General features: G+C 26.2%; 1 protein-coding gene across 1 annotated transcript; it reads left to right on the top strand.

Moving 5' to 3' along the window:
- The first annotated feature begins 1185 nt into the window (after positions 1-1185).
- Positions 1186-12175, top strand: LOC126906846 (uncharacterized). The gene is made up of 5 exons (XM_050687786.1): positions 1186-1189; positions 5174-5385; positions 11709-11844; positions 11960-12093; positions 12152-12175. Exons 1-5 carry the CDS (start codon positions 1186-1188, stop codon positions 12173-12175), a joined length of 510 nt encoding a protein of 169 aa, XP_050543743.1.
- Positions 12176-19045: the final 6870 nt, after the last annotated feature.

The following is a 19045-nucleotide window of genomic DNA, read 5'->3' on the forward strand; positions in this document are numbered from 1 at the left end:
GACGAATTAATAACGAATTTTGGGCCAATATTTCGTAATCATGGAAATTTTAAAACTAAGGAATAAGTGAGTAGTTTTATCGTTAGATAATTTTTGTCCGAACTTCTATAATCAAGAAATATATGTATCTAAAAAAAAAACAAATTTTTTTTTTATACTTTATTTGTTAAACAAGTATTTCAGTGAGTTCAGATAAACGGGTCACTCTGTAAATATATTGAATAAAAGTAATGCTGTTGTCAATATCGATAGAAATATTTGCTTTAATTTTTACTTGAATTGCATTGAGTACACGTTTTTCCAAAGTTTCAACGGAACTCGCATTTAATGTCAATGCCAGTTTTTCAACATCTAAATCCGATTGATATTCTTTTAGAAGCCTTCGATAAAGTACTTGCAAGTAATTATCACTAGTGACGATTTCTTCTTGAATATTTTGGAATTTTTGTTTTTTTTCAATATCTAATTGTTGTTCATCATATTTCTTATAAGCGTACTTATTCTGTTGTTTTGATTCTACTGACTTATCTGTCGTTTTCATATTTTCATAATTTACTTTTTCTGTATTCTTTTCAAAGAGTGAATTTTGTATTAACGGCAATGGATTATTTTTTTTGGTTTTTTTTGAAATGGGAAAGTATAAAGTATCAGTCAATTTTTTCTTGTTGTCTGCTTTGATTGACTTTCTACTGTTAATGTTCATGTTTCTGTTAAAATAAATTTTATTTATATTACGTTATTTTGTAAATTATATGTGGACAAAAAATTATAAATTAATATTACATTATTTATTTTTTTATTGTTTTAGTCGCCATAGTTACTGTAAAACCTTTATAAACATAAAATATTTATTGTTTTATTAGTAATATTACAATAAATTCAAATTGCGTTTTAGGAAGTACAATTCTGTATGAGCCAAATTTCATTTAAAAGATGTGACAAAATTAATTAACACTCATATAATAATATCAATTATAAACATGCACGATAAGAACGAATCTTATTCTCAAACAATTTAACACATCATTCGTGTTAAATTTAATATTATTTAACGCTATTACATCCAGTCTTTAAAATTACTTTTGTTCTTTTACACGCGCAAGTGTAATATAAGTTTTACGAATTATTCGTACATGTAATTTTGTTAAACGATTTTTATAATACCATAATACAACTGAGCTGTATATGGGTAAATTGTGATATTGCTATAAAATATATAAACGAGGATCTATTAAATCTAGAATTTAATAATAATAAAAAGAGAAGGGTTTGAAATAAATGTCGTACATCGTGAGTCATTTGTTCAAGTAATGTTGAAAAATAAATACAAGACCATTGTAATACATACCTATACAAAATTGTATTTATTTTGTAGTTACATTGTGTTTCTACAATATTTGTGTTATAGTTGTCAATAATAATAATTTAGAGTAATCTAAAAAAAACAATAAATGGGGAAAAAAGAATAGAGAGATTTAAGTAGAGAATTCAGATCATGAGAAATGTTTCAAATAAAAGTCAGTATCAAATTGTGAATAGTGAATGGCGTTCAAATTATTTTAGGTGATATAGTCCCTAGAGTTTTCCAGGGAGCTCATAAAATTACATACTAACATTGTAAAATTTTGTTAGCTTTGACAATAGCTAAAACAACATGTTCGCAATATTTTATTAAAAGAGTTATAATATACTAGCTTTAATAAGTTGTATTTTTTTGTTAAACAATTTTACATAACATTAACGATTTATTAACCAATTAGTTATTTTCATTTCCTAGTTTTTATTAGTTTAATTGATCCGAATGTCTTCGCGGTGTAAATAAACATTAGTGATAGTTTTAGAAATGCACAACTTTCCTTTTTAATTTGTTGGTCGAAAAAATAGACTACTTATTAAGAACCCAAACATGTATTAAAGTGTGGTTTTTTCTTATCGTTTTTTGCTTCTTGAAGTATTCGCCGGGTAATAAAAATTGAGTTACCATTTTTGCCACTTCTCAAAGGTTATGGCTAAATATTAGTTGTTTCCCGTTACTTTTAGTTTATCAGTATTCCATACACGTAGTTTATAGCGTTAGTGAAAATATAAAATCCAATCGTATTTGGATCTACGTGTGAAGCACTTTACAATTAAATTACATGTGGAAAAATCACAAGAGAATCCTCATGTTCGCTTAACGTTTTCAGGGACTTGTGCAAACAATGTTTTTATGTAATTTGTAATTTTTAAGAGCGAAACACAGAACAAACAATGGCAAATTCGAAACACAACATTGACGTTCTAAACGTCCTATAAATATACATGAAATGCAAAATTTATGGGAAAATTAAATATTATTAACAATCAATTTTCACTAAATATTTGTTATACTTGCTATCGACCACTGTTTAGTTTTTATTATTACAATTTTGATTTAAAACAAATCACAATCAGTTTTATAAATGGATTTACTTAATTTTCATGTGAAATGGTGTATTTTTAAAGTAATATCTAATAATTTAAGGTGCAGGAATACGTTAAAAAGTTTTATAATACTGATCATATATTTGTATTGCTTTGAAATATTTGTACGCTATGACAATATGAAAAAAGGAAATACTTAATATTTAATATACATATCTATTATTAAATATATGAATATAAAAATAAATATAAAAAATGATTTTTTATACATCAAATCAGTTTTTGAAACTTTTGGAAGTTTATAAAATGTGATTAGATGAGCCAGTCGCGTCCTTTCAAAAAGAGAATTAGATTTTCTTATTAATCACTGTATCATTAATGTTATGGACAGTAATAATAATGTAAAAATGTTAATTTTAGATAAAGAAGTATAATAAATTAAAATGTATCCGCTCACACAGCTTTGAAGTAATGAACTTTATCGGTTTCATTACGACATAGTAATTTTTAGAAATGGACTTTTCAGTTGATAAACGCTAGTTGTAAAATATTAATAATCTATTAGAAATTAGAATAATTATACTAAATATATTATGTTTTCTTTAATTATTTAAAAAATTCGAATTTGTATGAACAGTTATTGGCATATTTTTATTTTAAATGGGTGTCTGACAATTCCAGAGCCATTTTAAAAGCAAAATTACCATCAAATAGCATAAATTTAAAACCTTAAATTAGAACTCATGGAAAAATGTATTATTATTATTTTTAAATTATGTTTAATATAATAATATAACTCGTTCTATTAGAATTAGAGGCATCAAATAGTTTCATTGTCACTTACCCTCATTATTGGTAAATTTCTACTGTATTAAAATTTAGTTTCAATGTTTAATGTTTTTATATTTTTTAAATAATTGTACAGTACACATTTTTTCAATTAGAAAAAAAAATTATTTTTACATATTTATAATGAATAGTAAAAAAAAAAAAATTAAAAACAACGTTTTTAAACCTATATGTGTAATTTAAAATAGAAACTATTTAGTCAAGCGAATACAATTATAGAACATAAAAAAGGAACAAGATATAATCCAAACTTAATTTTAAATACTCAAATACAAACTTAAAAGGACTAAATTAGTTTGTATTATTTTACACAATCAAACTTTTTGCCTAAAATTCTTCTAAAAAAGATAACACAAAAAGTGTTTTTATTTCAATGTTATTCACACTTATTCATTTGCAAACAAATTTTCAATAATTAGGTTAATAATTTCAAATAGTTTTCATATTAAATAAAAATAAAGAGAAGACATCGAAACCCTTTGATCAATGAATTCAACGTTCTACTTCATCATTATGATTTAATTTATTTTAACGTGAAAAAAAGCTGAAATTAAAAATTTAGTATAGCGGTAGGTTAGATCATCAGGATACCGGTTAAGTTCCTAGTCATCATATCGCTCCGAATATTTTCGTCAATCCGTTTGTGCCTACATAGTTTTAACCAATAGGTATTAAATATTCTAATTAAATGAGAGTAAGATACATTTAAATCAGTGGTCATGTTTTGGATACTAACAAAACTACCTGAAACTCATTATCAACCATACAATTGCACGTACTATAGTGGCGTTTCTAAACAGAAGTGACAGGATATAAAATAAAAATAATTAAATCATAAAATTTGAAAGGCATAATTTTTTGTTTACGATCCCCTCAGAGTGTAAATATATCTGCCACGGGCTTTGCTCGTTAATGAAACATTTAACAACATGTCCTTATTTGTTTGTCTCTATCAGGTTGTTTATAGTGTACATCTAATGATCAAATTATTTTGATTTGAAAAAACATATGATCCTTATATTCGATTCAGAAATATTAAGATAACCAAATTTAACTTAAAATATTTTAATTGCTGTAATATTAATAAGCAAATATGTTTGTCTACATATAATTGTTAAAATTTCAATTATTTACGTGTATATTCTAACTCTTGACTCACTTACAACAAATGAATGAGATGCGTGTAACTGAAGATGGCAGCTGTTGAGTGTTGATTGGCTCAAAATTAAGACATCAAATAAAACTTCGAAAACACACTCGAACATCAGCTTACTATAGAAATAAACTCTCATCAAAAGATCCAACTGTACACTCAAAAACGTACTTGCGTAATTGGTCTGCAGTCAAATAATGTAGTATTGTGTAGCAAAATTATATAAAGGGAACTCTGAAAATTAATCAAAAGTTTAAGGAAAACAGGCATGTGTATTTTCTTTATACGTCTGTCTTGTGTTTTATTTCTTGTACGAATGAACGTATAAAAATTTATTTTAATTGATAGTTTACTCCATTATTTAATAATCATATTTACTTGTGCCCGAAGCTTGAAAATGCATATACATATATTTGTATTAAATTTTCTGTATACTTAGAGGTATTTTTTTGTTTATCCCTTAAACAAATAAATTTTATGTGTATAATTTAAATTATATGTGCTTGATTATTAATGTAAACGTTGCGTTGTACAGATATTTTTTTTACATTGCCAACTAAATTTTAGAGTACCGAAGGCAACAGGGTACCTCTACACTTTTATCTTCTAGTATACACCAGAATGAATTTTGATTTGTATTTTGATAAACGCCAGCTTACATTATAGGCTTCTGGTTGATAATTGGATGGTTAGATTAAACAATTATAATTAATGAATTTATTCTATTAAAAACTTGAAAATTCCAATAAAATTGATTTTTGCTTATAGGATGTTTGGTTGATGGCTTGAAATTGTTAGACGTACGAATTAACAACCATACATTGTTGGGTAGTAGCACAACATTGACTTGCATCTATGATTTGGAAGGTGAAACTTTATATTCTGTCAAATGGTACAAAGATGGTGATGAATTTTTCAGATATCTTCCAAAAAGTAAACCAGAGATACAAGTTTTTGAACAAAAGGGAATTCACATAGACGTGAGTATATAAAAAATAAATGTTTTTTGTTATAATTTAAATATAGTATATATTGTGTAATATTGTTTAATCTTTTTTTGTTCATCGTCTGGTGGGATAAGTCTAGTTGCGCATTGTTGTCAATATTTTCTTATGGGAAAAATTAATAGTTTTTTTTTTAAATTCTTGTACTTGATCACTTAGCCCCAATAAGCTTTAATTAATTTAAACTATAATTTAGTTTTTAAAATGCCATAGAGATTGCAAGTGATAGACAGAATTAAACTTAAGGGGCTAAGCTCCTAAATATGAAATTAGCCCCCTAAAATTTAGAAAACTATATATAATTAATTCCACCTTTAAATGATTATTAATATATTAAGTAAGTGTTAAAATTAATCAAAATATTACATTATAAGCTTAAATAAAAAATAAATTACTAAGATAAACTACAATAATGGATAATAATTACCTATTTTTTTTTTTATTTTATAACAAATTTATTATTACCTAAACGATTTAAAAATTCATTTATATTCACAAAACATTCTAGGCGATATTGAATAAAAAAATAAAAATTCATTATAGTAAGATAAAACAATAAACTAAAGCATACAATGTATACTTTATATATATTTATATGTAATATTATATTATGTATACTATACATAATATACTTTCCCTGGAAATAATATTTTTAATTTGTAATATTTATAATTTAATTAGCAGAATGTACTTTGGGTATCCTTACAAGCATTAATATTAAATGCTTATAGAAAAAAAGCATTCTATTAGATGAAATTAAAAAAAAATTAAATATGCTTAAATGACTCTGTGTTTTCCTGCTAAATTTCTCAAAATATAATTTGTCGTTCCACACATATTGTGTGAGTATTTTACTCATGCAATATTTTTTTGGCTTTAATCATCAGTTTGACGTTGAGTTCTCTAACTTTTTATTTAATGGTTATAAATTATGGTATTTAATGGAAAAACTAGATTAATCTATTGCTGTAAACATTTTTTTTTAGTTAATTCTTTTATGTAAAAAAATTTCACCATGTGATACAGTTATTTTAAAGTTGAAAAATTCTTTATAATCAATTATAGTTTATTTTGCGATATAAAAATACTAAATTAATACTTTAAATGAATAATTTTGTTTTTGTATTCGACAATGAAAGTATTTACATGATTTCAACGAGCATTATGGTTGTTTCTAACCTGTTGCTTTTAATATATTGTACTTTCTGTTTTGTATGAAGATTAATTTATTATAGAATTGTACAGTTTATGTGGTCGTATTTCATTTAAATAGATAATGATTATCTACAAGCAATACATTTCTTTGGAGACATGAATTTAAGTCTAATATCTTAAATACAAGGAGAAAATTTTTTTATTTTATATTTTCAAACCATAAAAAAATTGCATTGTTTAGGATGTATTAAAAAAAATCATTAAGCATAGTAGTGAAATTCGAGGAAATTTTTGTACAGAAAATATTACTGTAGATAATGCGTGTATAAAATATAAAATTTTAAAAATACCAAATAATATCTGAAGTCTGTTATTTGAAAGAACAATAAAATTTGATAAATTCCACCGTGAAAACATTTTGTTTTGAATTTTAATCTGTAGGCTAGTAAAAGTAGGGTTGTTACGTTTTAAATTTACATTGTTTAGAAAAATATTTTAAATGTATTTTAACACAAAAAATTAAAAAAATTACAGCGGGAATATTAATGGATATTTTAAACGTTTTAAACAGTTTTTAACAACTCTAAGTAGAACTTTAAAATGACAATTCCCCTAGAATCTTAAATAATTACATTTTAATGCTTAAACATATATTTGGTCATCGCGAGGTTAAGTTTGGCCGTTTATTAAGTAAGAACTAAAACAAATCAAACGGTATTAGGAGAAGTTTCACTTTCGTTAGCTATTTCTGTTCAATTCTCTGCGAGACGTTTATTTAATGACTTTAGCAATATTGAATTTTTATTTGTCAAGTATTCTCCGCATAGTTGAAGAAGTAAGTATTTTCATTAAATGTCATTTGTATTATATTAATGACCTTTTATGAAAACTTTTGACTTTAGACGGATGATCTACTATGTTTTTTACGTATATGTTTCAAATGATACTTATTCTGTTTTTTAATTTAAAATTGAACCTATCATAATATGATAGGTTCAATAACTAAACCGTACTGATAAATAAAGTAACTGTTCTCGTTGTATTATAACCGTATGTATATGTACTGAAAGAGTTTGTGGTGTATGTAACATTTGTTGTATGTTTATTATGTTGCCGTATAATTGTCCAGATTTCTATGTAATATACTATATAAATTTATACAATAAACGAGATATTTTATTAAAATTCGGTACAGCAGTATGGTATGACGTTGACTTAGCTACAGTGTAATTTAGGATGACTATCTGGTATTTGATATTTAGGATTATTATTATCCCGTACTCATTAACAACGATTACAATGAACGATTTATTATACAATATTCACACTTCATTAAAGATAGAATATTGAAATGAGATACAGTGTTATTATGTTACCACCGTAAAAGTGTTGTCGAAGTAGTTAAAAATGGTAGAAAAAAAATTGGAATTTGTTAAATATATATTTTTTTTTTATAAAAAAAAAACATTGTAGTAACACTTAATTAAAATATTTTTTATTAGACTTTACTGTTGGAAATATGTTTTAGTATATCTATACTTTTGTTATAAATAATAATAGATTTAGACGAGTTAAATCGTTTCCCTGATAGATGAAATCCTAACGCACGTTCGGACAATAAACATTCCATAAGTTCATTTGAAGAATATTTGCAGTTATTGTTTGCAAATCACTGCAACACCGTGCAAACTTTGAATTAGAACAAAAAATTATATATAAAATTGTTAAACAAAAGGCTTTTTGCTCGTACTCCGAGTCAGGTACACGGTCCTGATGAACAGACGACGGCTGATTGATGCCTATGAAATTGCAGTGTATATATTGTTAGAGGCTGCAGAATTCAGGTGAAAAAACATTTTACCCTCGTGCCATACTTTAAGAGCATTAGGAGCGGCTTTCTTGGATGAAATTCCGAAATATTTTATTACGGTAGTCGCGCTTAGGAAATACGAATATATATTGTCGGTGAGTCCTCCAAGGAATGAAATGTGTGCTTGTGTGAGTGTGTGCGCAGTAATGGCTTAGCGTATATGAGGTAAAACGACAAATTACTTAGGGTTGCCGTTCGGTGGTGTAGTAATGAAATATTCAGACGGAATATTTTTATACCTATTCGGCGGGGTCCGAAGTAAATGTAAATATCATCATCATCGTTGGACGATTTCCCGCATCGGTTTATGTATATGATCGAGTGTGTGTGTGTATGTCATTTGTTACGACACTGTAAAATGACCTCGTACGCCACAAACGTGTCTCCTTATGCTGTTGCTGTTATATCCGCGAGCCAAGACGATGACAAATTCACTCGGTGTGTACAATTTGCCTAGTGTTCGCTAAGAAATGCATAATATGTGTAGAGGTGTATTATTGAGACGTCGGCATTATTTACATTGCGTTATTACCCTCCCAGGGACACGTCTACGCGTTTGATGGCACGTCCAATGATACTTGGAGTGCCGGCACATTATTTCACATTACTCCGCCGAACGCGTTAATCGAAAAGGTTCGTTCGGTTATTTTCTGTACAATAACGAGTTCCCCCCGCCCCCCGTACGACTCAGGTACGCGCAGTATTGTGTACTAGTTTACAGCAAAACGCCGTGATTTGTATGGGCGCTTTTTATCGAGACAACGGCTGCGATCGTACGCACATTAAAAACGCTGAAATAAAGACGACAGTATATTGGAATAATAAACTGGAACGGAAATTGTCGGTGGCAATATTCGGTTTGCTCCTTCGTAATTACATTTGACTTTATATCCTCATAAAACCCTTGTGGTGCAATTTCGAGGATCACAGTTAGAAATACACGCGTCCTATACACGCACACGGCCGGACATTCTCGGCTGATTTACTGTATCGTATCATTGTTTTACTCGTCTAATATACAGTTATATGAGCAGCGTCACTGAACACTCGGCGATTGCGTCAAGTTATTTTGTTTCCGAGTGCGATTCACTGTGTCGAAATCAACTCGGAAGCCGGCGGATATTATAAAACGATAAACTCCTCGTAAACTAAAGCCAAAGTTGAGTATTTATTGGCATATCATAATCGTGTAGGAGGAATTATTAACGCGCCGGTATAATCTCTATTCGGTAACTAGTTATTACAATACAAACATAATGATTAATGGTTTAAATTTTAAAACCAACAGTCTAACATCGCAGTCTTTAATAGTTTGATAGAAATTTGTCATCGTAGACGTTGTTGGAAGTCATTGTGTTAGAACATGGACCCCGCTAAAGAACGGGTTAGTGACGGTGACTACCTTGTTATTCAATATATTGTATAGTATGTTTTATCCGGTGCTTGTTGAATCTTATATCCGAATCTTCATTATCATTTGTCGTCTTCTGAATAACGAACATTTTTTTACTAGCTATTTCATTTAGAAACTTAATGAAATATTGCAATTTTTCTCGGGATATTTATGTCATTTGTATTTTCGTATTCTATTATATTACATTAATAATTAATTATTATTTTAATTGTGTTTCGCATACATAATACGTGTACCTTAAAACTATAAACTATAAACTAGTCATAAAAAATATACAACTATCTTACAGAATACTATCTTTTTCTATAAAATAACTTAAGTCATATATCTCGAATTCATTTATATAATTGATTTTAAACAAAAAGCGAAGCGTTCACATTTTATCTCATTTGACAGAAAACTCAAGCGTGCATTAGCATTAACGTAAACTGTTTAATATTCAAATAACTTAACTTTGACGCAAGAATATGTGCGAAAACTAATTGACTCATTTCATATTAAATTATGTCACTTAATAATAAAATAAAGTAAGCTTAAAATAAATAATAATTCTTGACAAATCTAATAATTGTTTAAACTATTAAGTAATTTGATGTTTGCTTGACTTTGCATAATATTAAGCTATGCAAAATCAAGAAAACATATTGGTCTTCTTACCTTGTAAATTTGTTTTGGCAAACAGTGTCCTCGATTCTAGTAAATTTCGCTACAGCTTAAGTGAATACAATTAAAATATAAAGTTATGGTAATATGTTTTTAATACTATGCCCACATAAAGGTTAGTAGCTTTTTAATAACACTTTTATTAATAGCATTTACAAATGAATAATGGCATTTAGAATAGTTTGTATTTTAATAATAACTTCAGAATTTTATTGAGATAGTTCTTGGAAAATACATCCTACAATATTTCGTTCTGCGCAAAGAGCACTTTGTAGTTGGATAATAATTACAATAACTTAAGAAGTGAATGCTACACTTGAATGTTCAAAGATCAGTAAACATAGATGTTTATTTTTAATTACTCAAATAGATTACAAAGTGTATGTGCAGTGTACGTTTCAAACTATACATACACATAACAATATATCTCACACTATCCGTATAAGATATATAAACTGATAAATTTGTTATTTTAAAAGTTGTATGTTGCCGACAACACAGTACAGAGTCTTATTTCACTTGAGAATATTTTTTTTCGTATTAAAATTTGATAAATACTTAACAATATTGGTCGATTTTAAAGTTTGATAAACGGTGCAGCATATAATATATACTATATTATAGTCTATTATTATCGTGATATCGATAGTACTCGGAAAAAAACTTGTAACAAATCAACGTTTCTATTTTAGTTGTCGAATAGATATTGTTAATAAACTTCTTACATTATTAAGAGAAGATTGAACTACCATTTGGAAAAATGCAAACTTGGACTTTTAATCCAACTTAATTTTAAAATGTATATTTGGTTTTTTAACCAATATTCTTAGCTACATAGAGAATAAGTTTTAATTAAAGGAATCTAAAGGTTGAATAAACAATATGTTTTTTCCAAAATCTAATCAATCAATTAAACGTTATAACACTTAACATTTTTGAAGATTTTATAATTAATAAAAATTATAATATTTATTTCAATTTTTTTTTCTAATAAAAGTGAAGTACATTGATTGAATTATAAAGACGCTAAATAAGTTCGTTTTATCAAATATTTTAATCAGAATATTTTATGAAGTATTTAGTTTTATTTTTAAACCGGCGTGATGATTAGGCTAAATAATATCATTGTTGTCTAACTCAAAGTCATAACGGTTAACGATACGTCTTGATAAATTTTAATTTTGTTTAATGATTTAGATTGATAAATCAAATTCTAATGAAGTTGTACTAGACTCCTTACAGTTGTCGAGCAGCGGTTCTTATAGATGTGAAGTATCAGCGGAAGCACCGTCGTTTCAAACTGTTGCTCAAGAAAGAGATATGTTGACTGTCGGTTAGTTATAAGCCGTAGTTAAATTGAACTTAAAGTAGCCTTATGTATTTTTTTTACTTCTGCTTTTAACTATTTTATATTTCTAAATAATTTTATTTGTTAATTTACTTTACAGCGCTACCTGAAAGTCCACAAATAAGTGGTCTTCAATCCGAATATATTGTCGGAGAAATAGTCAATGCTAATTGTACGCTAAATCATGCATTACCACTTCAACCGCAACTTGTATGGTACATAAATAACAAAAAGGTACTTACTATTCGATAAACTGAATATTTATTCTATATTATCTTATTAAATATATTAGATATTCTTTGTTAGAAATCCTTAACAGGTACGTTATATCTAGTGTTTTAATTCGATGCGAAGCTGAGAAGGTATTAATTTTACCATGTGTTTTTTTTTTTGTCTATTACCATTTTTTCTCAGCTTTCACCGAGCCTATTTCTTTCAACGATACGTCAAAAGATCACAAATAGTATCTAATCGAAGACATTGCCCTAAAAAATTAAAAAAAATCTCCCTCGTTCCCCTTAATTAGGGAGATCTCCAAAAAAATTACAAAAATCGCTAATTTTTGAAATTTTTTCAAGTTTTTTTACTTAAGACTTTTTTTAAAAATGACCAAATCAATGTAATTTTTTTTTATAGATGCATGATGCTTTTACCTATTATTTCATATATTTTTTTTTATAAATTTGACCCTTTAGCTGCTCACAGAGAGGGATTCAAAATTTTCATCAAATGTATACATTTAATAATTTCAATGTGTATATTATACAAACGGAGGGCTATTGCATGTTCTATTAAATTTTAACTTTTGATTCAATAAATATTTTGCACTTTATTTTTTAAATAATTCTTAGGCTTTTGGATTACAAAAATAATATAAGTTAAATTATTTTTTTTATTTATTTAATTAAAAACAAATGAAGTATACTAGAGACGATAAACTTTCTTTTGGTATGCTATTTCTAAAAATCCGTTAAAAATTCTAAAAATAGGATAGGTTTAAAAAAGACCATCCATGCATGTAAAAAGAAATGTTCAACTCAATTTTTGATAATGTTTTGGAAAATGTGACCTATGTCAAAATAAAATTTTGGTAGTGTACTACACTATTTAAAAAACGTCGTCTTAACGATTGTTCTACTATGAGGAATTGTCCGTCAGAGCAAGAAAAGATTTTCAATTAAGTAAATAATTTAACAAGTATTTAATAACTGAGTAAAATTTTAAATTATAGAAATTATAAAATTATAAAAAAGATATACTTAATAGAGTGTATTATATATTTTCATTATAATTGTAAAATCCATTGTAATTCAGGAAAAACTAACAATCATTTTTTTTAGAAATTATTTATATAGCAATATGTTATCAAAAAAATTGGAATATTATAGACTCGTAATAGCACACACAAATAGAGTAAAAAAATTAATATTATACAAAGTAAAATTATTTACTTTTGTAGTTGATTTCTTTTATCATATCAAATTCGACATTAAATACTTTAAAAATATTAGAAGTGAATGATTTTAATTGTCTATATAGAGAACATGGGGTAAGTAACTGTTAAATTTATTGATAAATTAGAATTTTTTTTTTCAATTTTTGAGGGTAATATCTTCAACTAGATACGAATTGTAACGTATTTAACGCATTGTTGAAAAAAGTAGATCAAGTGATAACTGAGAAAATAAATTATAGTCTAAAAAAAAAACCATATAGTAAAATAATTGTAATATGAATAAGAAACTTCTTCTCACGATGGGCGACTACAGTGATGGGATCTTTGATCTTCATTGAAGATATTGAATCTTAATGAAATAATAATGAAATGAGTTGAACATTTTTTCTAACTTAAAAAGTATTTAAAAAAAAAATGCCTTGCCACAAGCGCGTAAGACACAAGCGTTACAGACTCGGCAACCCTACGTCGCAAATTTATGTAACATTTATGAAAATCTGTGTACTCCCATTGTAAGGCATTTTAAAATAAAATAAAATACAAAACCCAGAATTTTAACACAAAAATATGCTATTTTTGAATACGGTATCTATTTTCACCACGTAGACAAGTCCAGAGGTCAGTTTTTTTTTCAAATTAAAGTACATTATATAAGCTTTAATTTAAGATATATATATATATATATATAATAGTTTCAGTATTACCGGAACACTTTCAAAGATTAAATTGAAAATGTCCTAGTTTCAGTACGCATGTTTAAAGTTTTGACCCCCTTGTATTAAGAGATATGATCCGATTTTAAAAATTACGTCGAATGAAAGAGGTATATATAAAGTATTTATCATTAAATTCAAGAATAGAATTGATTTATGCATTTTTTTAAAAGTTATAGCAAAATAAAGTTAAAAAATGTAAAATATATCAAGATTTTTTTCACAAAAATAGCATATTTTTGCATACGGTAGTCATTTTTACCATGAAATAAATTTTTTTTTTCAAATTAAAGTTTATTACATAAGTTTTATTAAATTCAAAAAATTAATTTTTTGTAAAAAAGTTGCCATTTTAAAATCCTTTCTATGGTCTGGTAAAGAGTCAATTGTTGACAAAAATATACAAATGATAAGTAAATTCCTAAGGTATTTATAAAAAAAAATTTATATTGATTTGGTCATTTTTAAAAAAGTTGTGGCAGTTTTAAGTAAAAAAAATGTAAAAAATTAGCGATTTTTAAATTTGTAATTTTTTGGTTGATTTCCCCCATTTACGAGAAACGAGGGGATTTTTTCAATTTTTGAGGATAATGTCTTCGACTAGATATGAATTGTGATCTCTTGACATATTGTTCATCAAAATCGGTCCAACAAGAACTGAGATTGAGCGTTCACAGACACACAAAAAAATAATAAATCATAGTAAAATTAATACCTTCTCAGCTTTGCATCGAAGATATAAAACCCCAGCACAGTGAGGTCACTTAATTATATATTGTCTAATTCTTTTGATTAATTGATTTCAAATTATTATTGATTTTGATTTTTAATATGTTAAAAGTAATCATTTTTAACCTACTTATATTTGTCCTTTAAAATGAAAGTTTATAATAAAAAAAAACGGTAGCACAGTGGGGTAGCGGCATAGTGGAGACATTGCATAGTTGGGTTCAGTATAGAATTAANGGTCGCGGCATAGTGGAGACATTGCATAGTAGGGTCCAGTATAGATTTAATCTGACAGTGATTAAAATCACTATCATAAGAAACGCTTCGATGCAAATCTGTAGATACTGTTTAATTTAAAAAAATTGATGGATAATTGTAAAATCAACATTAACTTCTATTAAAATAAAATACAAAACCCATAATTATCATACAAAAATAGTATATTTTTGAATATGGTAGCTATTTGCGTATAGAAGATAGGTCGTCGGGACAAATTTTTTTTTTTCATTTTGTAGTACATAAAATAAGCTTTAATTTTATATATGTTTAAAGGACGCAGTATTTCCGGAACATTTTCAAAAATTAAGTTGAAAAAGTTATTTTTTGTAAAAAAGTTACTATTTTATATCCCCTCAATGAGCAGAATAAGTGTTAGATTTTCAAAAAAAATTATATCAAATGAAAGGGAAATATCTAAGGTTTCAATACAAAAAAATATTATTTTTATTTGTTCATTTTTGAAAAAGTTATGGCAGTTTTAAGTACAAAAAACATCCCGATAAAATGTAATTTTTATCGCAAACATTACATTTTTTTTTAAATTTTCGACAGCCATTTGCACATAGAAGATAAGATGTCGGGACAAATTTTTTTTTTTCATTTGATAGTATATAACATAACCTTTGATTTGATATATGTTTAAAGGACGCAGTATTTCCGGAACATTTTCAAAAGTTCAATTGAAAAAGATCTATGTTTTTTACAATATTTTAAGTTTTGAACGCCCCCTATATAAGGGCAAATTGTCTAATTTTAATAAAAAGTATGTCAAATGAAAGATATACTTATAAAGTATTTAGAAAAAAAAAATGTGTGCTGATATATACATTTTTCAAAAAGTTATAGCATTTTTAAGTTGAAAATTTAAAATCGAAAATCGAAAATTTTAACACAAAAATAGTGTTTTTTTAACTACAGTAGCCGTTTAAATGTAGAAAAAAAAGTGTCGGGACAAATTTTTTTTTTTTATTTTATAGTACATAAAATAAACTTTAATTTGATATATGTTTAAAGGACGCAGTATTTCCGGAACATTTTCAAAAATTAAGTTGAAAATGTTCATTTTTGTAAAAAAGTTGCCATTTTAAATCCCCCCCAATGAGCAGGTTAAGTGATAGATTTTCAAAAAAAATGATATCAAATGAAAGGTAGACATCTAAGGTTTTAGTATAAAAAAAAATTATGTTGATTTGTTGATTTTTCAAAAAGTAATGGAAGTTTTAAGAAAAAAAAGTGAAAAAATTTCGAAAATTAGCGATTTNAATAAGAGCTGAGAATTTTTAAAAACAGGCATAAAAAAACACATATCATTACAAAACCATTATACCTTTTTAACTTAGCAATGAAGCTAATTCTTCAAGATGAATAAATTGAACAAAATATACCAAATATAAAATTCTCAAAATATTTTTTTATTTCTCGACTAATTAAGTTTATGATAAATTGTTGTGTTTTTATTAATCAAATGTATACATAAAAAAAAAGGGGCAACAGAAAAAAAAAAAAAAAAAAAAAAAAAAGACATCATAGTAAAATTAATACCTTCTCCGCTTCGCATCGAAGCTAAAAAATGAATTTATTACCATAAATTTTAGCTCAATTTGCATGTTTAAAATTGACATCATTAAATAGTAAAAATGGAATTGTTAAGAATAATATGGGGTCAGCGAATTTCATAATATCTAATTAAGGAAAATTTATCAGAAAACCTCAATATTATTTACATTTTTATCATAATAGATCACTTAAATAAAAATTATAGTAATCATTTCAAATTAACTTTTAATGTTTAAAAAGATTCTACAATGGAAATATTCAGAATTTAATTAATTTTAATGATTATATATCAAAAAATAATAATAATAAAAAAGTTGTCAAAAAGATTACTCAATTGAGTGTATTATAAAATTTGATTATAATTGCAATAATCCATCATTAAACTCAGGTGAAACTAAAAATCATATTTTTTTAAAATGTATGATTTATATAGCAACATGTTACAAAAAAATTATAGACTGGTAGTAGCACACACAAATGGAGTTAAAATTTAATAAATTACAAAGTAAAAATGATTTACTTTTGTAGTTGAATACTTTTATCATATCAAATCTAATTCGACAATAAATACTTTAAGAATATTAGAAATAAATGATTTTAATTGTGTGTATGAAAAAAGCTGGTTAAGCTACTTTTTATTTGAATAAGGAATATTTTTTCGATTTTTAAGAGTAATAACTGAAACTAATCATTAACTTAAATATCATAAACTTAAATGAATCATTTGACGTATCATTGAAAAAATTAGGTCTAGTGAGGGTTAGCAAAATAAATCGTAGCCACAAAAAGAATCACATAGTAAAATAATATTAACATGAATATAAATTTCTTCTCAAGGGGAGACTACAGTGATAGGATCCTTTAAATTTATTGAAGTTATTGATTCTAAATGAGATAAATATCAAATGATTTGAAAATATTAGTCTAACTCAAAAAAATGCAAAATATTAATAGCAACAGTCGGATTTGAACCTCGTACCGTAAGCATGAAAAATTCAAGTGTTACCGACTTGGCAACTATTGGTTGTTCTCGCTCGTAATAAAATTGGTTATTTAAGCTGACTTAAATTTATAAATTACTTTTTCGACTTTAAAAAATTAAAAAAAGTTTAATTTCTTATGTCTTATGAACTTTATTATTTGTCAATTAAATTATAAAATATTCATGAAAGTCAGTGTATTGCCTTTATAAGATATTTTAAAATAATATAAAATACAAAACCCACGATTTTAACACAAAAATAGCATATTTTTAATACGGTAGCCATTTGCGCATAAAAGATAGGTTGTCGGGACAAATTTTTTTTAAAATTTTATTGTACATGACATAAGCTTTAATTTGACATATGTTTAAATAACGCAGTATTTCCCGAACATTTTCAAAAATTAAGTTGAAAAAGTTAGTTTTTGTAAAAATGTTGCTATATTAAATCCCCCCCAATGAGCAGAGTACGTGTTAGATTTTCAAAAAAATGATATCAAATAAAAGGGAAATATCTAAGGTTTTAGTATAAAAGAAAATTATATTGATTTGTTCAATTTTGAAAAAGTTATGGCAGTTTTAAAAAGAAAATGAACGATTTTTAAATTTGTAATTTTTTTGGAGATTTCCCCAATTTAGGGGAACGAACGAAATTTGTTCAATTTTTGAGGGTAATGTCTTCAACTAGATACGATTTGTGATATTTTGACGTATTGTTGAAAGAAATCAGTTCAGTGAGAGCTGAGAAAAAGTGGCAACAGACATAAAAAAAAAAAACGGTAGCACAGTGGGGTCGTGGCATAGTAGGGTCCAGTATAGATGATATCTGACAGTGATTAAAATCACTATCATTAAAAACGCTTCAATGCAAATCTGTATATAATGTTTAATTAAAAAAAACCCAGCACAGTGGGGTCGCGGCATAGTGGGGATGTTGCATAGTTGGGTCCAGTATAGATTTAATCTGACAGTGATTAAAATCACTATCATAAGAAACGCTTCGATGCAAATCAGTAGATAGTGTTTAATTCTAAGAAATTGGTGGATAATTACAAAAGCTACATTATCTGCTAGTTTCTTATTAATACCCTGATTAAGATAAAGTATGTCGAATGAAAAAGGGATTATTAAAAAATATTATTTCTCATAAAAAAATTGTGTTGATTCGTACACTTTTCAATGAGTTATAGCATTATAAAGTTAAAAATGTAACCAACCCAACCCAACATCAACTCCTATTTCCTTAATTATATCCAGATTAGTAATTATTTTAATTATATATTATATAATTTTTATAATTAATTATTTTCAAATTATTATTGATTTTTAATATGTTAAAAGTAATCATTTTGAACCTACTTCTTTTTGTTCTTTAAAGTGAAAGTTTTAATAAAAAAAAAATGAATTTATTACCATAACTTTTAACTCAACTTGCAAGTTTGAAATAAATATTATTAAATAGAAAAAAAT

The sequence above is a fragment of the Daktulosphaira vitifoliae genome, unplaced genomic scaffold (genome assembly GCF_025091365.1).
Source record: "Daktulosphaira vitifoliae isolate Bord-2020 unplaced genomic scaffold, ASM2509136v1 Scaffold_1, whole genome shotgun sequence".
In the NCBI taxonomy this organism is placed as follows: domain Eukaryota; kingdom Metazoa; phylum Arthropoda; class Insecta; order Hemiptera; family Phylloxeridae; genus Daktulosphaira; species Daktulosphaira vitifoliae.

What these genes read in the sequence shown, in the direction of transcription:
- LOC126906846 (XM_050687786.1), top strand. An exon ending in AAAAGGGAATTCACATAGAC is followed by an intron (nt 5,386 to 11,708) that starts GTGAGTATATAA and finishes TTAATGATTTAG; the next exon opens with ATTGATAAATCAAATTCTAA. An exon ending in AAGAGATATGTTGACTGTCG is followed by an intron (nt 11,845 to 11,959) that starts GTTAGTTATAAG and finishes TTTACTTTACAG; the next exon opens with CGCTACCTGAAAGTCCACAA.